This window comes from Uloborus diversus, chromosome 10 (genome assembly GCF_026930045.1).
Source record: "Uloborus diversus isolate 005 chromosome 10, Udiv.v.3.1, whole genome shotgun sequence".
Lineage (NCBI taxonomy): Eukaryota > Metazoa > Arthropoda > Arachnida > Araneae > Uloboridae > Uloborus > Uloborus diversus.
In genome coordinates, this window is record NC_072740.1 from 7,093,610 (window position 1) to 7,120,229 (window position 26,620).

At 35.7% G+C, this 26,620-nt stretch overlaps 1 protein-coding gene across 1 annotated transcript in view; it reads left to right on the forward strand.

The window, feature by feature from the left end:
* Positions 1–26,620, forward strand: part of LOC129231593 (fat-like cadherin-related tumor suppressor homolog) — a 354,750-nt gene that overhangs the window by 243,100 nt on the left and 85,030 nt on the right. Inside the window, 4 exon segments of the mRNA XM_054865953.1 lie at positions 4,245–4,416; positions 5,001–5,222; positions 6,874–6,897; positions 12,109–12,454. Coding sequence (XP_054721928.1) covers positions 4,245–4,416; positions 5,001–5,222; positions 6,874–6,897; positions 12,109–12,454 — 764 coding nt within the window.

Here is a 26,620-nt window from a genome sequence, read left to right on the forward strand (position 1 = left end):
AAAAAAAGAAAACATCTCCGACTACAACTATGAATTGCCGCCGAATATATCCTGTGATCTTTACAGGTTATAGGCATTGACGTTTTATTTTCATGTAAGAGTCCTCATAACTTTTTTATTTTATCTTTGTCAGCAGCCAGCAATACTAAAATCCACTTAAATTTTGCTCGTTTTTCCAATGTGTACTAAGCACCATTTTTTAATAAAATATCAAGCAGCTGCTTCATTGCATTTAGAACGACTTGTTTTGATGTCTGATTTTAAATATATATCAAGTTGCAAATCCATCACACATGGATGGAAAATCGGATCTCCAAACTATGCCATGTAAAATTCGTTACTACATATACTGTTTCTCAACCATCAGAATTTTAATTTTTGTGGTTTATCTAAGCTAAAAACAAAGTTTTCGCGTATTGTGTTTTTTTCCCCCTAAAAATCCCTCCAAAAAAGTTGTGATGTGTCTGTGAATCGTGGTTTTTTTTTTTTTAATATGTTTTTTAGCTATTGCACGTTGACGCCGAGCGTGAATTGAAAAAAAAAAAGGTTTAAAAAAGCGTTACAAATTTAAATGTAACTCGTTAAACAATTCATCTAAAGCAATAGGCATTCGTGGCACAACCGGCTTGAATATTCGGCTGTTAATCGAAAAATTGATGGTTCAAGCCCACCTGTAAAAATAATATGTGTTTTTGGTTTTCGTATTTCTTGAATTTTTAAATTTGTATAATCAACGTATGCTTTAAACCTGTTCAAAAATATTTCACGAATATGCTTTAATTTAAATTTCATTTTTAGTTTTATGTTTCCTGAATTTTCAAATACTTCTAAGCGTACTTGAAAATTTATACAAAAATACTGTAACCAACATAAACTGCCGCCTGATGTCTAGTGGTCACAAAAATCTGACTGCGACAGAAGGTCCGGGTTCGAATACCATCTCGGGCATGAACGTACTTTCTCTCCCCTGTCCTTGTCCTTTCTTTGTGTGAATGTGTTGTTATGCTGTGAATGGTTGCCTACCCTATAAACGGGTCTTTATGGCATGTGTGTATTGTAGAAGTCGGACTTCACACCAAATTACGATGCAGTTGAAAAAGCGAAGCAGCGCACCCCAAATTGCCAGCTTAGCTGACACACGACAACAATAACAACAACAACGTAAACTTTAAAACTATACAAAATTATTTCACCAAAACCCTGTAGTTAAAATTTTCAGTTTTTGTACAAGTAATTTGGTTTAAAAACCCCTTTTCACAGAAATGTGAAACAGGTGCTCCAGTTAGGAAATTTCCGTAATCCCCTTTCTCTTATTGCAAGGTGTTTTGCTATAACATGTGTTATTTAGGAGCTGGAGGTTCAAAATACTTTTCATTTTTCAATCAAACAGACATGAAAAACATTGTTCATATCTAGACTTACATTTTCATGTGGAAACTATCTCTGAAGAAAATTTGAAGGTACTGTACGCATTCTAATATTTGATTGAAGTAATAAAAATATTCAATCAGTGCTTAGCTCTGACGACTCAATTTAAATTGTTACAATTAACCGGTATAGAGTTGACTACCCGAGTACGAAACAGCTGACATTTTTGAAAAAAAGGAACAATTGAACAAAAAAAAACATTTCACCTGCTACCTTCTAGTCTAAGATCCCACTAGGCTTGATCTACCCTCATCGAGTGTCCAGAAATTACACTCCTGTTTGTGAAAATTGCAACACCACGAAGGACTTACGCGAGTGAACTGAAAATTGTAGGAAATGTAAAGTAGGGTATAATATGCAAATGATTACAGTTGCAGACCGGTAGCGCATGCGTACGCTGAGCAGCGCCCTCTGAACGGCGGATCGAACCGAATATAAATAAGTGGCTTTAGCGAAGCGTGTATGATTATCGGTGGTTAGATGCTAGAGTAAACGTTAACTGAATCTTTACTACGCCTCTTCGACGAAAGAAAGCGAAATTTGAGCAAATTTCGGAGTTTGAACGGGACAGAATCGTCGGCCTTCGTGAAGCTGGTTTGTCTTATCGTGCAGTAGCCGCTCGTGTGCAGCGTAACAGCAGCACAATCATGCGTGTCTGGAAGCAGTGAACGGACGAGGGTCGGACAGCTCAGAAATCCGGGAGTTGACCCCGAAATGTGACGTCAGCTCGCAATGACAGACACCTGGTGCGTATGGTGCTGACTAACCGCACAGCTTCTTCATACAATTGGCAGCACAGTGGTCAACAGCTACAGGTGTTTCATTGTGTGCTTCATCAATTTGGAGACGTCTGCTGCAGCGTGGGATGCGCGCAAGGATTCCTTTAGACAGGATTTCTCTCACGCCAAACCATCGCCGCCTGCGGCTACAATTGGCCAATGTGCATAAGAGCTGGCGTGCTGATTGGCAGCAGGTCGTCTTTTCTGACGAATCCCGCTTCAATTTGTGGCACCATGATGGCCGAATTCGTGTCAGGCGCTATGCCGGTGAAGGGCATATTCCGGAGTGCATTATCGAACGCCACAGTGGAAGAACACCCGGAGTTATGGTGTAGGGTGCCATAACATATCATGGACGATCACAGTTGCTACGAATTGTGGGCAATTTGAACAGTAGCTGATACATAAACGAAGTTTTACAGCCCCAAGCTATTCCTTTCCTGCAAGGATTGCCAGGGGCTGTATTCCAGCAGGATAAAGCCCGTCCACATATCGCCAGGACTGTCAAATCCTACCTTGATTCGCAGCAGGTACAGCTTCTTCCTTGGCCTGCATACTCCCCGGATATGTCACCGATTGAACATGTGTAGGGTTTCGTTTGACGACGTCTCGCTAGCGATCCTCGTCTTGTTGCTTCGACAGACGAACTTTGGTTGCGCATACAAACAATATGGAATACTCTTCCGCAGGCAGATAGATATTCAAACTTTGTTTCACTCCATGCCGAATCGTGTAGCAGCTCCTATTGCGGCACGTGGTGGATACACAAAATACTAATTTCTATCTCTTTTTATTGTTTGTTTGTTTTGAAAGTGTAATCATTTATTTGTACCATTACCACTCAACTGTGTATTAAATTTCATTCAACTATGATGCTTCCTTCATGGTGTTGCAATTTTCACAAACAGGAGTGTATTACCAGGGCCCGATCAAGCCAAACTGGTGCCCAGGTCCTGAGTAGATGTTGGTGTCCCCCCCACACATAAGAAAATCCGCACAATTTTAAAGTCAATGTTTCATACTAGAAACCTTACTGGAAATTACATTTTAAAGGAACATTACTACATTTAAAAGGAAATCTGGGATTTGAATACCAAACACTTGATAGTCACCAAACTATCACAGTTAAAATTGCCTCTTAAGGCGAAAAAGAGTTAAAAAACAATTTAAAACTGCAAAAAAAATCTTACTAATTCTGACATCAAGCTTTAAAAAAGCTTCTTTCTGGCTTTAACAGAGGTAAATATGTCGACTAAATAATCGAAATCTATGTTTGATGTCACAGAATTTTCAATGGTCAATAAGGAAAACGCCTTCTCAAATGATTTTTTATTCTTTTCAAAAATGAAAAGGAACGTTCACTGGAACAGCTGATGATAGGCAAGGTAAGAAGAAGCTGCAGGGGTGAATCCACATTCGGAAATGTATGTGTAATGTTTAGTGATCTTATCCTTTTAAAACATTCTCCAGGAGAAGGGTTACCTTTTGCAAAAATTTGAAAGTGTGTTAATTCTTCTGGAAAATGTTCATCTATGTCATCCGAGTAATTATTTTGAAATTCTAGAGCTAAGGGACAACGACTTCTTTACGCGAAATGTTTTTAACTTTATGAGGTTTTGAGCTGATTTTTAAAAAAAATTGAGTCTTCTCCCTTAAAGTTGAGAAAAAGTAAAATGAGCTTTAAAAAAAAAGGAAGTAAGTAAGTGAATTTAGGCTAGGCTATTTTGGTGCCCCTAAATTTGTGGTGCCCAGGTCCGCGGACCCGCCGGACAGTGCGTTAATCAGACCCTGTGTATTACCATAGATGAAGAGTAAAAGTTGTAGATAAAATGCCCTGGCAGTTTTAGATGCTCATTTTTGCAGAACATAACTTATAATATTTAATATTACATGAATATTCTTAATAGCTTGATTTTGCAATGTTTTTACTCACTTCTATTATTTTACCAAAGCATCATTTAAGCTTAGAAACAACAAAAATAATCAACACTTATAGTATAAATATTTTCGTTTCAACTTGGACATTTTTTTTTCCAGGTACATGCGATTGATTTAGATCTTGGAGAAAATAGTCGAATCCATTATGAACTTTTAGAAGGTGATAACAAAACTTTTAAAGTGGATAGCAAGAGCGGAGAGATTATACTGCTAAAACCTGTTGGTTCTCAGAACCTTGATCATGAAATAGTTGTTGCAGCAGTGGACGGAGGTATGAATTGTTTAATTGAATCATTTTCTCCCTTCCTCACTTGCACACCTAAAGGCTTATTCCGGCACTCGGACAGAATCATTTACGCTTCGGATTTACGTCAAAAGTACTCCCTTGAACTGTCTCTGCGTAGACTTTCCGCAAACGGAGTCAGTTCGAGAGTTAGTTATGACGTCAATCCGATGCAGAATGCTACCGATTTTTTCTGGAATAAGGTCCTTAGTTAAGGGTAATCCGCTTTGAAACATCAAAACAAGCGGTGGCTTTAGTCATTTAAATCAAACTGAGAGATATTAGAATTTCAAAGATTAAATTATCTAGTTAAAGCAGAGTATTGTATTATAGAGATTATTTTTAAAAAAAATGGGTGATTAAGCGATAACATATCAAGAACAATAATAATACATTGTTGGTGAAAAAGAGTACGTGGGCTTAGAAAGGTTAAGAGCCACTGTCCTACTTTGTAATAAATGAATTATTTAAATATGCAATAGTTAATGATTGAAAGTTGTTTTTTTTTAATTTAGTAAATTGGGATGTTTAGTAATTTTTGTCTAATATTATACGCATGTGATTATTTTCAGGCATTCCTCCGTTGAGAAGTACTGTGGATGTTCCGATCCGTCTGATTAACAGAGATATGCCGGTGTTTCCGAAGCAGTATTATAATATATCGGTCTCGGAATCTCTTCACTCCAAATCGGCAGTCCTCACGGTCTTAGCCGATAGTCCGGAAGGAAGGCAGCTCATATATAGTATTGTCGATGGAAACAGTCATCAAGACTTTGGTGTAAATTTTACTACTGGTGAGGCTTAAAGTACTAGTCATTTCTAATTTATTCTTGCTTCTCTTATGGAATAAAAAAATAATAATAAATATTAATAATAATTATTTATTTTCATATGAATTTGAAGAAGTGTATAAAATTTAAAAACTTCGAGACTATCGCTGCCCCTACATAGTTTTGTAATAAATTTTTATGTCTGTTATTCTGGGGTCTAACATTATTCATCCCAGAATCATCCATTATCCTACATAGCGGCTGGCTCGAGTACATTCGGGCTGGTTCATTGAGTTCAACATCGAGAGAATAAAATCCTTTGAAAAAAAAAATACTCTAATAATTTCAATGGCATTGCCGGCATTATGACCCCCCCCCCCTACATGGGCCCCGTGCCTTTGGTACTATTATTCGCACAGATTGCTTGAATATTTACCTTCCAAGACGTCAGATTGCTTTTCTCTAGTGTAGATGTTAATATACAGATGATATAGCTAGGATTGCCCCCCCCCCCATGTGTGATGGCACCCCTCAATTTCGTCGCTCCTTTCCCAAAAACGCGACTTTATTTTGAAGAAACTAAACTCTTTTTTATATAACTTCTCTGATGATTTCAATAGTACAGTCAGCATCATGACTCCCCCCCCCCCCCCAATGGGCACCCCTACTTTAGTTATTATTATTCGAATAAATTGTTTGAATATTTTCTTATTAAGATCTGCCATGGCTTTTCTGTATTGCAGATGATATACCTAGGGGTACCCATTCCCCCAACTGCGATAGCCCCCCTCAATTTTACCAAGCCTTTTACCCCAAAAAAAGCAACCCCCTAATAAAAGGAATTCTTTTAAAACAACGTTGCTAAAAGTTTCAATGGTAGATATGCCTCATGATCCACCCCCCCCCCTCCCACACACACACACATACACAATGGAATTCCAGCTGTAGCTATTATTATTAGAATAAATTGCTAAAATATTTATTCACCAAGATGACCGGTGGCTTTAAAATTTGCAAAAGAGACTATTTTTTTAAGTTTTTAATATTTATATTTTGCTATAGTGTGGCGTGAAATTATTCGTATTTGTTAAAACTTCAGCTACAAATTTGGTACCCCCAACTTTTGGTGCCCTGGGCCCGTGACCCATGTGTCCATGCCTTAATCTGGGCCTTCGACTATTCTAATAGTTTTGCAAGTATTGTTTCTCAAGCCAAAGTAAAATGTTCAACATTCATTTGCAAGCATGCCATTTAATAGATTTCTTTCAAAATTCTTCTTGTAGGATACTAATAAAATCTGAATTTAAAAAATGGATCGTTTTTCATAAATTTCAGTTTCTGGAAAGAGGAAACAATCTACTTTTTGCTTATTGATTTATTTTAAAGACGGGCATAACATTTTCTAATACCAGATAAAGTTTATAATATGGATGAACATTTTATTAGCTATTTTTGTTGAACATGATTTGGCTTTGATTTTATGCATTTTTATCTTCACTGCATTTAATTTTAACTTTTATTTGCATAGTTTATTATTTTTAATGTAAAATGCACTTTTTAATATTTTTATTTTTTGTATTCTTTCAAGTTATTTTAAAGTAAACAGTTATGATTATTTGCAATGCATGTTGTAATCATAAATTAACTGGCTTTTTTATGATCTTTCATCATTTAGACCCTGGTAATAGCAATGGGCCATGTGAGTACTTTTATTTTCGTCTGTTTTTTTGTTTCATTTCCTTTTTAACAATCACTTTCCTTTCAATCAAAGCACCATTCCTCTAAAAATATTATACCAAATTTCTAACGATTTCCTTTATTCTTCACACCACCGTATAACTTTTGGTGTACAAAAACTCTTTACACTTTACTTTCTTACCATTTTTTAATGCTGAATGTGTTTCCATTACTGCTATTGAATCTTGTTAACATTTTCCAGTCTCTTTTTCAATTGGCTTTTACTTCTAACACCATGTATGGCACCTAATTATGATTTCTTTTTTCTTTCCTGCCTCTGTTTCACTTCCCATAAAATATATTGTGTGTTATTTTCTTCTTTTATAAATGTAAATAAGTTTAAATCCGTTATTTTATTTGTTTATTTATTTATTTTTGCATTAAATTAAGTATGATAACATTTAAGAATGTGGGATACATTGGAATGGGAAGATGATATTAATTTTGTCACTCAATCTGAAAAGAAATGATTACCAATATTTAATGATAAAATATTTTCTTATCTGCACAAAATGAAATGAAACAAGAAGAAAAGTGACAGCTACCTTGCAGCTGTTTAGTAAGCACGGCCTGGTAACCCATGTAGCTAAGGCTATCAGTGTCTCCGTCAAATATATCTATTATTGAAAAGAATTATTATGCGGATGTATCTGAGCAATTTAGGTATTCTTGTGTGATGTTCAATAAAATGAAACTATCAAACTGTATAAAATAGTTCAAAATTATTCAAACATTTCAAACATTTGAATGAAAAATGAACTAAAACTGAAGCCAATAAGAAAAAAGTAAATGACTAATTTTCTACCACCCATTAGATGAAAAGGTAAATATCTTGATTTCTCTCTCAAAAGTTCCCTTAGTACTATCGTAATATTTGATAGTAAGAAACTAGTTTATAAATGCCTTTCATACTAGCAGGTGTTTCCAATTGCTTGATTCAATTACATATTTGAATTTGATTGGTTGATTATTAACGTGATGCATTATATTCGGAACAGCTTGTACTATTTGTTCTGAGTTTCTTCAGATGTAAGTTTGTTCAGTTTGGGAATTATCTGTAAAGAATTGATTTTTTTTCCTGATACATGCATCACTATCTTAATATTTTTTAGTGAAAAAACTGGTTCACAAATGTCCTTCATACTGACAAGTGGTTCTGCTAGTTTGAGTCAATTACATATTCAAGCTTAATTGATAATTTAAGGTAATCCAGGGTTCGTACGATGCTCAGAAAGTGCTGATTTATATGTTATTGGTTTTTAAGGGTTGGTGCTTAAAGATGCTTAATTTTATTTAGAGATTCTGAAAAGTGTTTAGTTTTTGTGTTGTATGTAAAAAAAAAACGCAAAATCCACGGTTTTACAGATCAGAGAAGCCATATGCACAGTGTGAATAAAAATTTGAATGATGTATCAAAGGTTACTGATTTAAAAAGAAGACAAATGTGCCAAACTTTCGATAACAAAACCGAAAGCCCGAGTTGCCAACTTTTCCAATTTGTAGCCAAATCTCCCCCTTTATAGTTTATATCTCCAGAATTTTTACAAAAAATAAATTTCCTTGAAATAATAATAATAATAATAAACTTAATTATTTAATTACGAAGTAAAATTTTTGGTGACGAAGTTTATTACGTCATGATTATTTGTTGCGATATTCTACTGTGGGAGTTTATAAGATTTGAGCCTCCCCCCCCCCCTTCTACACTGATCTGCAAAATACAATAATTTCTAGTAAAGGTTTTTTTTTATAGGGGTATAGAACTTCGTCGGGAACACTGTTTGATATGTGGGCCATTTTGACAGTTTTCACTTGTTTTGTGTTTAGTTTGGTTTGCCATTTCATCATGAATAGTCAACAGGACGGTGCAACATGCCACACAGCGCGTGTCACAATTGATTTGTTGAAAGAAACTTTCGGTGAACGAATAATTTCGCTTAATGGACCCGTGAATTGGCCTGCAAGATCATGCGATTTAACGACGCTGGACTATTTTTGTGGGGCTGTGTGAAGTCTCAGGTCTACACCGATAAGCCACAGACGATTGACGCCTTGGACGAGAACATTCGCCACATATCACTCACATACGGCCCCCATTGCTGCAAAAGTGATAGAAAATTGGACTTCCCGATTAGACGTTCTCCAAGCCAGCCGAAGTGGCCATATACCAGAAATCACATTTAAATAAAAATGGCAAAGAATCATCTTTCGAATAAAGCCAAATTCATGGCAATTTACATCATTTAACGGTGTTTTATTTGAACCTAAAGATCTATACCTCTAAAAAAAACACCCTTTAGAATCGAGACACCTTCAAAAAAAATGCCTCCCCCCCCCCCCAAAAAAAAAGAACTAAATAGCTCAGAAACGCCGCGATTAAAAACTTTGATTACAGAGAAAGAAATTGAAATTTTATAAGCATGTCTATTATCCAAAAAATGCAATGCTCATAGTTGAGAATGAAAAAATTCCATTTTCGAGATCGCGATTTTTATAAAGGGTCCGTTTTCACGAATGACGAATACGACTTTGTCAACTGTTGCTTTTATTCTGAACTAACAACTATAAAATACAGGTTTTTCATATTTTATCTCCTTATTTTTTATTTTCTTAAAAACGAGCTCCAATTTGTAAAATTGGTCCGCGATTTGGGAAATTTCTCATTTCCCGGTTTTTTCGTAAAGTTGGCCTTTTACTGGAATTAAATTATTTTATTAATGGTTAGATAAGAAATAATGATTTCAGAATGTGTCAATATCTATTTATTTATTGTTTATTTAATAGAATTGAATCTATGTTTAAACATTAAACCAACTTTTTTTTAATTTGCTGATATTCTTTTAATGTAAAATGATAACATTTCTAGTTTTGACTCTAAGTATGAAACTGCGAAAGTAATTTTTCTGCATCACGTTTCTCATCCAAAATTCCAACTAATTTCAATGTACATAAGCTTCTCTTATTCATAAAGAATATATTAATTATCTAGATAGTTAGTATCCCTTATATTTCTCGACTTAGAGCAGTTTAAGGAAAGTGGGGGTAAAATGATCGTAGTGTTTGGCTGAAGTATGTATATTCCCAAACAATTTTTATCATTTTAGGTATTCCTTTTTTTTTTCTTTGAGGAGAAACGGTCGACATGTCTCCTCTCGCCACTACTAGCATTCAGTGAAACAAAAATTGCCTTGAGGATTTTGATAACAAAACAAAAATATCTACAAGCAAGTAGAGTGGTACTGATGGAAGCTACGTTTGCTGCAAGTCTTTGAAAAGAGTATGAACTTCATGAAAAGAAAAAGAAATACATTCTTTGACTACTGCTGCAAAACATTCTGCACGATCCTTTTGCAGAAGCGCTGCAGAATTTCTGCAAACATCTTTAGATTAAAGAAGCAAGTTTTTGCAGCAACCCTTGCAAACTTCTGCTGAACATCTGCTGATTCTTTCCAAATTGAATACGTAAATCTTAAGTTCTCTAAAATGATGCTTTTTCGGCTCAAAACTCGACATTTTCGCGCGAAAAAAGATTGTGATGTCGCTAATAATGCAAAGCTATGATGTTGCCAAATGTCTAACCCTGATGTACAGTAGACTCTCTCTATTCTAATCACTCATGGGACCGAACAAAAGTGCTCAGATTATAGGGGTGCTCATTATAGAGGGAGACTGGATAATGTATATAAGTATTCGTCGGACCATCATGATATTGTTCAGAAAATCAGGGTGTTCAGTTCACATTAGAGAGCGTTCAGTTAGAGAGAGGCCGCTGTATTAGCAGTTTTGTATAAGCATCACATAATTTTTTTCTGACGAAATGTCGAGTTTAGAAACGGACTAAGCGTTACTTCTGAGAACTGTGGATCTACTTCCTCATTTTGAAACATTCTGCAGGATTTTTCAGAATTCCTGCAAAATTACTTCTTTAATTTGAAGGTATCTGATGAGTTCTGCAGAAAATTTGTCGTAGGCTGCCCCCCCCCCCCCCCCCCGCACACCTTCCCTCTCCTTTATATCAATTAGTTGCCCTGCCACATCAATTGCTCAATGTTTGGCTACATAAATGATCATCACTTCTCGGTCATAAATTTCTCTTGTATCTCATGATCAACACTTTTATGTAGTTAGCTCTATAACAAATAATTCAAGCTGATGACACCTCCTTCAGACAAATTATCTACTGGTTGTTGCATACAGGTCAAGTAGTATGGGCGGGAGTTGATGAAAACTGTGGATTGTCAAAATTTGCCAGTAAGAAACATATTTACGTTTAATATTTAATTTGTAGAAAAGTACTGTTCTAGAATATGTTGATATTGATGAAGTTGAAAGCAACATAGTCTAAATACTAGATGAGACACTATTCAATCGCAGAGAACATTACAAATCAAAACATGCCTAATATTAAATAACTATTGCACTAAACATCAGTAAGTATTAAATAATATTTCAAATGTTAATAACAAGAACTGTGCAACTTAATAACAGAAATTATTTTACATGTGCCACAAAATATTACAAAATGAGTATCAAATTTTGAAAATGGCTTGTATATTATCATATACTTTGATATTCAGAGATAACTATTTTCTGAGTACAATTAACAATGTGTTTGGTAACATTGTTCAGATATCGCCGGATAGGTAACTGCAAACTGCGTAAATATTTTACCATTTCATTCTGCCTCACGATCTCCTACTTGCAGTATTTGCTATTGGTATGCATAATTGCTAACAAAATTAACAAAATATTTCAATCTATTTTGTTAATTTGTGCTTCATTTAAGCACACATAGCTCCTGTTTCAGTTTTGAGCTTGTCTAACTTTCATAATGCGTGGAAAATCTATTAAAAAACAAAGCAACCGGGTTAGCAATTGAAAAAACGAACTTCATACTGTGAGCCAGAGCCAGATTTCTGCAAGAAGCCTGTCACCATGAAAATCATTTCATTTAATGTTTCTGCAAAAACGAGAACTTTATAAACACAAAATAAGGGGTATGTATCTTCACCTGTAGGTATAATAGACTTCTGTACGCTTATTGAATTTATCATTTTACACTAATTGGGAAAAAATTTGCGTCTTTATTAACATTAATGCTCTTTCAGCATTTCAAAATTCACTTCTATATTACACCTGATAAAGAATAATAATGCTTTCTTCTTTAATTTAGGTATCATATATGTTGTGGAAGAGCTCGATTATGAAACAACACAGCAATATCATTTGACAATTCGAGCTACTGATTCTGTGTCTGGAGCATATGCCGATGTAACTGTCCATATAAACATTGATGATGTCAATGACAACCCACCTATATTTGAGAAATCTTCTTATTCTACTTCTGTCTCAGAAGCAGTTCCTTTTGGAACGTCAGTTTTGAGGGTCAATGCAACGGATCGTGATTCCGGAAATAATCAGCGAGTGCAGTACTTTATCATTGGTAATGCTACAACGTTTTTTCACGTGGAATCAACGGAAGGAATCGTCTTCATTAAACAGTCGTTGGATCGAGATAAGAGCAGTAATTTCTTCTTTTTATATAAGTTATAAATTGTTCTACTTTTATATTTTATGTTTTGTTAGTTTACGCATGGTGTGGTTCAAAAGAAACTTCCCCTATATAAAAAGCCCTAGCCGACTATCCTCTGAACCAATCGAAACGAAATTTTTCATAAAGTTGTTTGAATGTATGCGCTGAAGATTGTGCTGATTTTAAAGCAACGTAGTGCATAATGCTCATGGTTAATTTGTGAGAAGTTTGAAATTTTTTAATGGCAACTCTAACTTTTTTCTGTGCGCAAATTAATCAGCTTATTAAAAAGCCACAAATGGCGTTGTGATTAGTGTGTACGGAAATTGTTGGCGTAATATATTTGACAATAGCATTTTAAAGGATTAATGACGAATAAGAGCAGAAGCTTTGACCAACTTAAATTAGCATAATTCAAAGAATTAGACAGTAGTAGAAGCACATCTCTAAATACCACGTGCGGAGCATCGCTTGTGGAAAAACTTTTAGCAGAGTAGAAAGAGTGTTGTGTTTTTGCAACGGTGATCTATTTGCGCAAGGAAAAAAGTGGGTGCTGCCAAGAAAAAAAATTCGAAGTTCTCTCACCGTAATCGTGAGATTTGCATTGACCAAAATCATCACAAGCCAATCAATCCCGCATCAATGATTGCAACAAGTCAATCTCTCCAGCGCATACCTTCCAACAACCATGTCTGAATTTTCAGTTTCATTTGTTCAACGAACAAGCCACAAGGGTTTCTCATATAGGGGAATCCCCCCCCCCTTTCCCTTTTGGACCACCCTGTAAGTAGTGGAATCTCACTACAAAATGATTTTGTATGGATTTCGCCAAACTGAAATCTTATGGTGAGATTTTAATAGACGGCTGGTGCACGAAAAAAGGAGGGCGGGGCAAAGAGGGTGCGAGAGATGGGAGATTAGGTGGGCGACGCCCCTATAGCAGACTTTTTTTAAAGTTTATCATTGTTATTGCGTAACAGTACCCGCATGGCGATGCCCATGCTAAGAATTTTAAGGAAATCCGTTGAATTTAAACCCCCCCCCCCTTTTCTGATTTAAAATTATCATGTTTCTTCAACTAAAATGCCCATCCCCTTTTTCAAAAAAACCTATTAAAGTCTCGTAGGAACTTGAAACTATTCGTTAAAACACATAAAAAGATTAACAGGAATTTTAAAACTTAAAATAATCCTTCAACTGTATAGTTCATCGCTTAACATGCCAAGCAACTACATTACCGTAACCCAGCCCTTTAGCGAGTGAAGCGGTATTTTTTCTGCAATTTAAAATGTTTCACCAAGTAAGCAATACTATAATAAAAACGTTATAAAGAATAATCACTATTAAATAATACAACAAATCAAATTATTTACTTAGATAAGTTATCTTCAACAGTAAGAACAAAAACAAACATTGAAGAAATGAAGGAACCAAAACCCAGGAGAAAAGCCGTACAAAATCAAATTATGTACCTGAATATCGAAAGTAAAATGCATTCAAAAATCAGTTCGCAGATCACAACAGTTCCACAATAGCGTAGCCAACCACGCGTCTGAGCAACACGGCATGGTTCCTTTCAGCTATCGACACTGTCCGTCAGCGCCCTCTCGATGAGCTAACTTATCCCGCCATCTATTAGGAATTCATAGAATCAAACAGTTGAACACTTAATTTGTAATTACAGATGTTTCGATCGATCTGATTTAAAAAAAAAGGCCTATTATAGCCTTCTTCAATAAATGGACTCTTCAACACAAAAGGAATTTTTCAATTCGAGCCAGTAGTTCTTTAGATTAACGCGTTCAAACAAATAAACAAACTCTTCAGCTTTATACTATTAGTATAGATTAATAAATAATATCTCTAAAAAACTCGTGACGAGAACTCGAAAATCGGGATAGATAGTCACAGTTGCAGTGCAAGATTTCGGATGACTTTTTCTCAAACCAGTGATGTCAATAAATTGTGAATAATGCCTAAGCATATTTTAGCTTTCCCGTGCATGTGTGCTCACGATCAAAAATTAAGAATTATGAGCTTTTATTATTTTTAAGCGAACTTTGTCGTTTACTTTTATTGTACTACAAATTTTGGAAAAGGACAAAAGTTATGTAAATATGAAACTTGTTGATTAAACAAGAAGTTATACACAAAAAAAAAAAAAACTATAAAAAATCAAAAAACCCAACCAAACAAACTAAAAAGAAAAAAAAAGTGCGTCACGGGACGCTCGGCAGAATTGATAACGTTCATAGGAATAAATAATTATTATTTGATCCTATGAAAGTAACAATTGGCTTATGGTAGCTATAAAAAGCAACGAAATTTTTGCATTGTATGTTATTTAAAAATCTTGTAAAGACTGCATCAAGTACAGTTCCATGACTTGTAGTGGTTTCAGCTGGCCTATTAACCATTTGTAATTGTAATTTGGATTGTATGAAAACCATACTAAATTTTTATCTCGATCAGAAGCAAAATTAACATTAAAATCTCCGGTTAAAATTAAAGGAATTGTATAATAAATTGAATCAACTTCAAAATTGCTCTAAATGAAATAATATTTTATTCTTTGATCACCATTCAGACTACTTTTAAACATAAGTTTTTATTTCGGCGCAAAAAACAAAATATTAAATGACGCGTCGTTTCTAAATTCACTGGTTATCATAAATTAAGGAAAAATCACAAAAATAGCGATAACTCTCTCAAAAATAAGCCAAACTGTGTAAAATTTAAATATGTTGCTGAGTAAGATTTGCTCAATAAAACTGCAATATGCAAATTAGTGGCGCTGAAATCGGAGTGCGTTATCTGTGAGGAGCATAAGAAGTTCACGTTTGAGAGCAAGCCTATAAACTGCGCTGTGATACTGCCATAAGAAATCCGAGATAACCATTTTGTAACACTGACTTCCAGGCACCATTTGCCTGCAGAACTACGATGGAGAGCCATTGGGAGACTAGAGGCAGAACAAAGTCAGACAGAAGTAGCCAGATGGCTAAAAATGTCTTTTGTGGTGCATAGACTTTGGAGCCAATTTCAAACGACAGATTCGGCCTCCACGAGGTTCGCTAATTACGGCCAACGGCTACGACGAGTGCCGATGACCAATTTTTGAGGTTATGGGCACGTAGGAATAGAGCCGCTACTCCGACTAATCTCAGATCTTCCCTTGCTGCATCCACTGGAAGGTTGCTGTAAACGTCAACAGCACGCAGGAAGCTTTACGAAAGTGGTCTGTATGCGAAGGAACTAGCCATTTGTATGCAACTCACACCTTGCCATGGAAGGGACCGTTTACATTGGGCACGACAACACATCCACTGGACGCCTGATCAATGGAGGGCTTTTCTCTTTATGGATGAGTCTAGATTTAGTCTATTAAGCCATAGTAGGCGTTATTTGATATGGAGATAACCTGGAACCCGTTATCATGTGTCAAACATCCACGAAAGAGATGGTTACGAAAGAGGCTGTGTCTGGGTTTGGGGTGGTGTCTCTTTAGGTGGACGCACAGACCTGCATTTCTTTCCAAAGGGAACTCTGAATGCTCAGGTTTATAGAGATGACATCCTTGATGCTTATGTGCGCCCATATGCTGGGGCAATAGGTTATGCTTTCTTGTTACAGAATGATATCGCAAGAGCACACAGAGCTAGCATCGTAGATGATGATCTTCAACAGGTTATTATTCTCCGCATGGAGTAACCATCTCGATCTCCGGACTTGAATCCTACCGAGCACGTTTGGGATGCTTTAGGTTGACGTCTATCTGCTCTCAACCCGCAACCTCAGACCCTTTCCACGCTTGATAATGCTTTGCAAGAGCAATGGCTCCCGCTTCCCGTGGAACTGATAGACCGCATAATTGACAGCATCACACATGGCTGCATGTGCTGTATTGCTTCTAGAGCGGAACATATTTCATATTTAAGGTACTTTTTCTATAGCAAACTGACACTGTCGATTTGTTCGTTTTAGGGATGTGTTAATTTCAATACTGCCATAATTGTCTGATACTATGTTTTTATGTTATTTTATATCTCACTATGTGTTGCATATTGTGATAAGTTTCATAAAAGTTTACAAGCAACTTTTTGAGTAATCCTCATTTTTTTTATTTTTCCTTAATTTATGATAACCAGTGTATTTCGTTTATCAGAAAAAACACTCAAACTTACGAAACATTTTAGATTTTACTCTGGGATGAAGAAATTAAATGTTTATTTATTATTTTTGTTTGCTCGGCCGCCCCCAACCTTCGCGTTGCGGATTCCGCGGGGATGAAATTCGTTTAAAATATGTCCTTTTCACAGTTCAAAGCCCTAAATGAAGCGAGATATTTTTAGTATAACTAATAGCAAAAATGTTTTTGTTTGGAAAATAAATTTAAAGATTAAATGCTGTTTTGAATATGTATTGTTTAGAATGTTATTGGTATTATATTTTATTATTAAACTCACCTTTCGTTAGGAGATTGCGTTATGTTGCGACGATCACCCATCTTCTGTTAGTTTCATTACTTTTTCTACTATCACTTAAGTCTTAAAACTGACCCAAACAGTAAAGAAACAGAATTTCCCCGAGCATGTGTGCTTCTGTCGTATGCGAGAACGAAAGGAATGCAGACAAGAGTTGCGTCGTTACGCATTATGTCACAAATCGGTTTACCCTCCCATAAGAAGAAAATAATAAATAAACAAAAAATAATAAATAAACAGTTAACTTGTGCATCACAGAATAAAATCTAAACTGACTTTAACTTTGAAACAATCAATCGTTAAAAAGTTAGCTTTTTTTTTGGTGGGGGGGGGGGGGCGAATAAAGTGTGCGGTTAGGATCCCTGGTAATTTTTATTTTTGCAGGGGGGGGGGGTAAAATATAGATACTAGCCTGGTCGTAATAATACGCCAATTTTATCGTTTCTGATTTAAGCTTAACCTTGTGGTTTGTTTATGGTGATAACATTTATTTAATGTTAATTTTAAAGCAGTTTTAAATCTTTAAATTTATTTTCAAAACAAAAACATTTTTGCGGTTAGTTATAATAAAAATATCTCGCTTCATTTAGGTTTTTGAACTGTGAAAATGTGTACATAATTAGAACAGACTACCGTATTACCCCGCATTTGCCGGCATGCCACAAAATATGAGGGTCACCAGATTTTCAACAACCCTTTCCTGGTCCTTTCCGGCATGCCGGAAAAAACAAGGTTAAAAAAATCATAACGGAGATTTTAATGTTCATTTAGGTAATATTATCATTTAGGTATTAAGTAATATGTATCATTTAGATATTAGGTAATATGTATCATTTAGGTAATGTTATTTAATGTTCAATAGGAAGCTTTTTTCTCACCAAGCAACCACCTCACTTAGAAAAGCCTCTCGCCAAACAAGATAAACAATTTTCAGGATCTATCAATATTTCTGAGGAGTTGAAGGTGGGAGGAGGTTCAAACGGAAGTAGATGTGATGAAAGAGGAGAACAGGGAGGATGATAGTTTGACATATACTTGGCGAGCAAACTAGATATCATGACTTTTTAAGGCTGAGGGTTTTGGGGTTTAGGATGAAGGCTTTCTTTTTTGCGGGGAAAAGTTAAAAGTTTTCTTGGCGGGGAAATTTTTATAATAGGGTTGTTTTTGCTGAGATATATACTACTGAAGATTTCTTGCTAGCAGCAGCTCGGTGGCTATATGGTTAGCGTGCTGGATTCCCGTGCAATCCATCCCGGGTTCGATACCTCTCGAAGATTTTTTTAAATATAAATTTATAAAGCGACTGTTACAGTTAATTGAAATTTGAATTGAAGAAAATACTTTATTTTTAAATACGTGATGTATTTTTAATAGAGAAAATTGAGATCAATCGATTATCGATACTAATAATATAAAACTGATGAATTTGTTTGTTTGTTTGAACGCGCTAATCTCAGAAACTACTGGTTCGAATTAAAAAAAATTTTTTGTGTTGAATAATCCATTTATTGAGGAAGGCTATAGGCATTTTTTTAAAAATCAAATTGACCAAAATATTTGTAATTTTAAATTAAATGTTTTATAAATTGTTTAGTTCGGGGAATTCGTAATAGATTGCGGGTTAAATTTAGTTCTATGAATTCCTCATAGATGGCGGGGTAAGTTAACTCATCGAGAGGGCGCTGGCCGACAGTGTCGATAGCTGCGAGGAACCATGCCGAGCCCCTCAGACGCGTGGTCGACTACGCTATTGTGGAGCTGTTGAGGTCAGCGAACTGATTTTTGAATTTCCTTTTTTTTTTCGATATCCAGCTACATAATTTGAATTTTGTAGCATATTTCTATTTGGTTTTGCTTTCCCTACTTCTTCAACGTTTGTTTCTGTTCTTAAGTATTGTTTATTTGGCGAAACATTTTAAATTGCAGAAAAAAAACGCTTCACTCGCTAAAGGGCAGGGCTACGGTAGCGTGGCTGCTTGGCGCGTTAAGCGACGAACTGCACAGTTGAAGGACTATTTTGAGTTTTAAAGCTACTGTTAATCTTTTTATGTGTTTCGGCGAATGGTTTTGAATTCCAAAGAGACTTTAATAGGATAAATAGATAATAGATACCTTTGTGCTGAAAAGTAAAGTAAGAAATAACAATTGAGGCAAAATGATCATTTCACATCAGAAGGGGGAGGGGAGAGCGTGGAGTTTTTTATTCAATCGACTTCCGTTAAATTCTTAACACGGGCATAGCCGTGCGGGTACTGCTAGTAAATTATAATTTGAATTACCACGGCAACAAAATTCGGGTAGGACTTGTTAGTTTACTTATAAAATTTAACAATTTAGTTTTTGTTTACAGTTATATATTTTATACATGCACCAAAATGATAATTATCATAATAACATGCAAAAAAAAAACTGTTTTGACATTTTGCACAATGTATAAAGGAAGATTGTTTACAAGAGCAACCTTTCTGTAAAAGATTCGTAGGAAAACATGCTTCATTAATATTCGTAAAAATTTCTCTTTTGTTCGAAAGTTTGGAAGTATACCGAATGATTTTATTAAAAGTTGGCGATGACAGCTGATGATCGACTATTGATTGTATTTTTATGCTGTCTTCACGGGTATTTATTTTTCTATTATTTTCAACAAGATACGCACAATTTTGTATACGCTATATTAGATTCTTTACTAAGTCTATAAAAATAGACGTCGCGAGGTTGAACAAGAGAGGTACATTTTGGTGAAAAAAAACTTCTTCAAAAGGTAACGAACCCGGGATGGATTGCACGGGAATCCAGTACGCTGACCACATAGCCACCGAGCTGCTGCTGGTAATAAGTATATAGTATATATACTAGTATATAAGCTGCGCATAAAATTTTAGAGGCTGTTTTCTCCGAATGTTCTGACTAGTGCGCTTTTTTACTTTACTGTGTGAACACTCTCAAGGGGTACTACTAATCTGCTGAATTTCATCCCGATCTTAATTTCCGAGACCGTAAAGTCTCCTTGTTAGTAAACAAAAAATGCAAGCAGTAAAAACTGCGTGCGAAACGATCCCGAATGACAATATGGCGACTGGTTGTTGCTGTGGTGAACAGTAGCGTAACTAGGGGTTGGCAGGAGTGGCTTTCGCCAGGGGCGCAGCAGTCAGGGGGGCGGCATTCCAATGATTGATAAAAAAAATTTAAGAGTTTTTTTTTAATCATAAAATTTGAAAAGTGCTTTAAAAAATGAAAAAAAAAAAAAAAAAAAAAAACTCGCAAGAAAAAGAGCTAGAGACAGATACATAACATCTACTGAGAATTAATATTGGGCATCATTGAAAACAATTCTAAAAAAGACAATAAGAAAAAATTACAATGCTGCCTCCTATTTGTCGAATCAACTAATCAAATGGTCCAAAAAAAAAAAATTTTTTTTTTGGAGGTCACAATGATCTCCGGTGACTTCCCATGTAGACGATCCTTGGGGGGGGGGGGGGGGGCGCAATTACTTTAGTTTGCCAGGTGCGCTAGACCCCATAGTTACGCTACTGATGGTGAATTTTGATTACTGTTATGGGTTTAGTGTCACTTGCAAGGTTGACGTTAGAATAATCTGTTGGCATAATTAAAGTTAAGTTTAAAATCCAAAGGTTAAGATATTTAAACTAAGCCAACATTAACTGGCCGTGTAATGTCAAGTTGGAGACAAGCAAAAAAAACATGTTTCAGGAAAATACATTTATTAAATATGACTAGGATTTTTATAACATCCCCATAAAATAACACCCCCAAAATATCATAACAAAAGTGGTTCCAGTAAATAAAGGAAAAATGTCACCAATATGTCGATGTAGTCGCTGGCCAGTCCGAAGGATCAACTTGAAGCAACACAAAAGGTCCCCCCCCGGATCACACTTCAGGAATGTCCGTAATGGGAAGGCAACATTAGACAGTTCGTAGATCGGTGAACATCTCAGGTAGACATATAGGAACTCACTTCCCCGGCAATATTAATTGGCCGGACACAACACAAGTGTTTCTTCACCTGGACTCATACTAATTCCAGGACTTGGAAGATTTAGATTTACACACCACAAAAAAACCCCGCTAGCATCGCAGGGAAAAACCCCCCCACACGTGAGCCGGACTAGGCTTCACGATCAAAACAACAACCGGGGATCGTTGAGAGAAGAGAGACTGCCGCTGAGTGCTGTCACTCGCCACAATATATATGTTTCATCAGCCAATGAGATTCCATGCCTCGATGACGTCACCACATTAACTTCTACTTCAACCATCACTCATTTGTTTGTTCCACTGCCGCGAATATTCGTACTCCTCTCCATCGACAAGTGGAATTAATTCGAATCAATCAGGTGACAACTCAACTTTTTCTGAATCGACACATCGGGACATGCAATCTTCAATGGTTTCAGTAAACAGTCGCCATTAATTATGGCGTGGGGGAATTGTCGATTGAAGTGTTAGCACCAACTAGTTGACAAGTTCAACATTTACCAGACTGGGCTTAAAGTAGGTACATTTAACTTTAAATTATTTTCTTTAAATTATCGGCTGTGGACCGAGAAAAAAATAAAATAAAATAATATTTTATGCCAACATAATCAATATCGGCCTGGGTGTTTAATCTCTACAGCGCCATATTGGAACAAACATACTTACATAGATTCATAAACACATTTACCCACCTTTGCGTCGCGAACACTCAGTCGGGTAAAAAGCAAGATGCATGTACCATAGTCTATACATAAATAAAAATGACAAAGATTTGTTTTTTTATGATGCAGGTACAAGGAAAATGGTAAGGCATTGAAACCAAAACGTTTACCACCCTGGGTTAGGTTTTTGCTGAAGTCATGCGGCATCTGAAGTCGGATTTTGGATTAAATTCTCCATACCCGCCCACCCCGCGTCCCGTGAATTGGGAAATGCCCACACCACTTTGCCAACTTTAGTCGATATGACGTAACTTGAAACTTGGACTTTTGTTAGATAATTGTTGGCCAAACTGCCCAACTGTTTTCTTCTATTGAAGATATTTTACCGTGCTTTAAGATGCGTACTTAAACGGCACAGACAGCACAAGTCAGAATGAAATTTATATCAGAAAAAGAAGGAAATAACCCCAAAAGGACACCAGAGAGAATCAAACCCACGACCTCCTTTACTACACGCAGGCAGGTGCCGGAGCTAGCGCTTTTCACCGTTGGTCAAACCGTTCTGCTCCGACCAAACCATTTACCAACTATTCTGACCATTTCCCAACATTGGGCTCGGGTTTACCATCTGTGTTTTAGTAGGGATCAAAAAATATATTTATATCTGTTACGCCTAGTGTTTTCCCTCCTTTTCTCTATCATTGCTAAACACATATTTAGATTAAATTCATGTATTTTTAGTACTTAGCTAATTTTTTTTCGTCTACTGCACAAAAAATTAATCCAAGCAGAATGAGCATGGGTGGAAGCAGAAATGTGTGGATATCTGCTAAATGCTCATTTTGGGCATTTCTTTTTCCAGAATTTCAATTTCTGGAAGTCCATTTTTTTTTGTAGTGTGATTTTCTATCCAATCTAGCTGGAGCAGAAATTTAGAAGACGGTCTGACCCATGAGGGGGGGGGGGGGGCTATCTGCCAGGAAAAAAGAGCATTAGTGAAATTTCCCTGCCCTAGTTAACTCTCTGTCTTGAAAACTAGAGCTAATCTGAACTTTTTGTGGTGATTTTCGTGTTTAGCGAGGCAAAATACTTCAGGAACAGCTATTTTTTTTTAGCTGGATGGACTTTTGGTGTTCCTATTCCTATTCAGAGTCACAACTGACTACAACTGTATTTATATCGAGGACTGCATACTAAGTGCCTTGCCTCCATTATTTTATATACCGATAGATGGCAGCACCATCACCGGATCGAACAGTTAATGAGAATTTAGAACTAGTCCAGGAGCTAATAGCTACCTAGTGCTAGCACCCCCAGAGGTATCGTTTCACTTGGAGGACATTGAGACCACGAGCATATTTAACGTCTCCCAGTCCCCTTTAATGACGACGGTGGGTCTTCGACCATCGAGGTTCGAACCCAGGACCCTCCGGCCCCGAATCCGACACTCTACCGATCGGGCTACCACGGCCCCTCTTTTGGTGTTGGATAGTTTAATAAGGCACTAACTATACTTCCTATGTTCTTTCATATAACAAGAGTAGCGTCTGAACAATAATTTTCATAATGCTTCATTTGTACCTCATCTTATGCACATTGTTATTTCCGTAGTGGCATTTTCCTCCATTAATATTATAGGTCCACTACTCAAAACAGAAAAAATCTCAGTGAAAAACAGAAAAAAATCTCAGAAATTCAGTTAGTGAGCAACTCAACTCTTATCATGGTTTCCATGGTTCAGAAACTAGAACGTAAACAATAGCAGAGAATAATCATGGAGCTAGTATCGAGGGGAATGATGTGTGTCGCGAATTTTGAATGCGGATTTTCAGCGATTGATGTCTCCAATTGGTGCAGAGTGTGAGTTTTCATTAACTTATTTAATTTTAATGGGAACTGAGTGTTTAAGAGTCTAAATAAATAAATGCATTATCCAACACCGAGGTTGCTTTTTTGCGTAGTCCGCGACGCCAGAAGACATTGGACAAAATAAAAATATATGTGTGATACTTTAAGTTATTGCTTTGATGTAATTGAATTGTTATATAATTCTATTGCCTTAGAATAAGTTATAAAAAGTACTTTTATTCTACTACTGAATTAAAGTAGAACGCCTATTAATAAATTAATGAATTCACAAAGAAAACTTTTATTTCACTGCAGACTGGTACTCCTAATATCAGGCATTTATTTTCTCTGAACGTCATTGAATTTTATGAAATGCATTAGAAATTGAACATAAGTGCATAAAAACAGATAGTCACATTTTATTTTTTTATAAAGCATGTTGCAATACAATATATTTTTAAAAATAAAGATACAAAATGTTTGAATCTTCATGTTTTTTTATGAGTTATAGGATCAAAATTTTTTTGTTAGAACTAAGGATGAATGTTTCTTTTAAAATTTATATTGTTTGAAAAACACAAAGTTAACTACATGATATTTTGGTATTTTGGGTTTATTCTACTTTAAATGCAACTCCAAAAAGTTATAAAAACTTCTTAATTTGCTGTTTCACAGGCTGGCAAAGTTTTTGAATAAAACTGATATCAATTTTTCCCCGCTTGACATTTTATTCTGATTGACAAATTCCTTTTACTGCAGACATATTGTAAATTCTTGTTGTAAAATATATTTTAATGCATTCTATAATGTCTCAAAACAGGAGTTCCAAAATTATCTTTTTTCGCGGCAGCCTTTGAAGAATTAAAATTTCCTTGGGGCTCCTTTAATCAATCAAATTATGTATGAACTAGCAGCCCCTCCCGACCTTGTTCGAGTTAAAAGAAAATATCTATCATAAATGAATGTTATGCAGGTACTTTTTAATTTAAAATTTAATGATAAACAACATTTTAGTTTTCGTTTTTGTGACTTTTGAAACAAATCGATTTGACTCGTTTCGTGATCAAGAGAGACCAACATATACTTCCTGCTGAACAGTACAATCTTCCAGTATGTAAAGTTGTGCAACAAATAATTGTGCATTTTAACTTTAGATTTGATGAAATTTTCATTTGAAATGGTAATCACTTAAATTGGAAAAATAAAAGTGCAGGGATCATGTGAATGTAAGGAATATCAGTCAACTGAACTGCAGCTAGTGCTGAAATAAGAATTTTCTGAATTATATTGTTCTGTAGTGATTCTAATTGAGGTCCAATTCCATTGGCAAGATTAGGCAAATTAAAAGTAAGCGATAAAATGATTTGGAATATCGCTTTTAATTTTAAAAGTACGAAGAGAAGTCCTGAGGAGTTAATAAGGGATTAAAGTAATTTATGAAGATGATGCACAGCGTTGTTGGAATAAAACAATAGCCCTCTCCCACATCCAAGTAGACATTTTTGACTAAGATTCTTGGTTTCAAGATAAACATTGAGGATCAAATCATTTAGAGATAATATTCCAACTCATTGTTTTTGATAAGATTTCCTTTTCCAAGCATTTTCCTGTTACTTACTTGCAATAAAATACTCAAGAAAGGCTTACCACCATCTCCTAAACAGGCTCTTATAGTTGTTCTTAAGATACAAATACAAATACAAATACAAATGTGACGACCAGCAACAGGCTCTGGGCCCAGCTAGGCTGGTCCTAGTCAATTAATTAGTCCCCAATGAAGATCAATGGCCCGAGATTGTATAAAGCTCCTAAAAAGGAGGCAACTTTAATGAGGCTTCAAGTACATCCTCAGGCGTTCCTCTAGAGTACCTACCACAGGAGGGTTTGATGAAAGTCACTATCAAATATGAAGGTGACACCTATCTTAAGTTTGTCTGATCTTTTTCGGGTTCTTTTTTTGGGTTCTATCTACACCTTCTATATTCGAACAGTGGCTCATTGAATATTCGTCCTACACTTTGAGACACCCTCTTAAAGAGGTTATCTCAATCGCCCGTTTTTTCTAAGTCTTTCTGGAGGAGATATTCGAAATAGTTTAACCACCTTGAAGTTCTTGACGAAATATCTTGTTCATTTAACATGTAATTCTGGACTGTTTAACCGCAAGGTGGTTAAATGTACAAATGTTAGTTTTTTCATCACTAAGTAAAGTCCCAGCAATTCCGTGATAAAGCATTGCAAAAGCCAGTCTGCCTATCGATCGATTATTGTCTAAGGTTGAATTTTTTAAGCTTTTACAGTTTCACCGAGTATGCCGATAAAACTCGTTCATTTAACATGTAATTCTGGACTGTTTAACCGCAAGGTGGTTAAATGTAGGAATGTTAGTTTTTTCATTACTAAGTAAAGTCCCAGGAATTCCGTGAAAAAATATTGCAAAAGACAGTCTACCTATTGATCGATTATTGTCTAAGGTTGAATTTATTAAGTTTTTACAGTTTCACCGGGTATGCCAGTAAACATTAATTTGTGTTCCTGGTTTTCAACGTTAGGCGATTGTGCCATAAGCAAGTGGCTGAGCAGGTACTAAATTGTGCAAGTGATTCAAAACGTACTCATTCAGTAGATTGCAACCCTGAACTAATCTTATTTTTATAGAATTAATTTTGCTGGTTGGCAAACAAAAGTAACCTTTTGAGTTTTTGCTTCATTGACAAATTTTGCTTTTCATTTAAATTAGACTTTGGTTTATATCATGTGATAATTAATCAACAATCATAATTTTTCTGCTGATGCTCTCCCTGCAATATGTCATCACAGAGATCTTTTTAAAAATGTTTGCCGTAAAGCAATATAATCTAAAAGCTGACATAAATGATAAAATTGTTACAAAGAATTCCCTGAAATCAGGAGCGGAACCAGAAAGTTACCTGTGTCAAATAAGGTTTGTTTCCAAGGTTTGTCATCCTCTATAAGACCGAGTTCTATAAATGCTGTTTGCTAGGTTAGCAGGACCTGTTCAAAACCTGTTGAAAGATTTTGGGAAGAAGTTGGTCCACGAAAATGTTCTAAATGAATTCTTATAGTGACAAAATTCCGATTTGTTAGTATAGGATGAATATGGTATATTCTACTAAGAGGTGAGTCTTTCTCAAT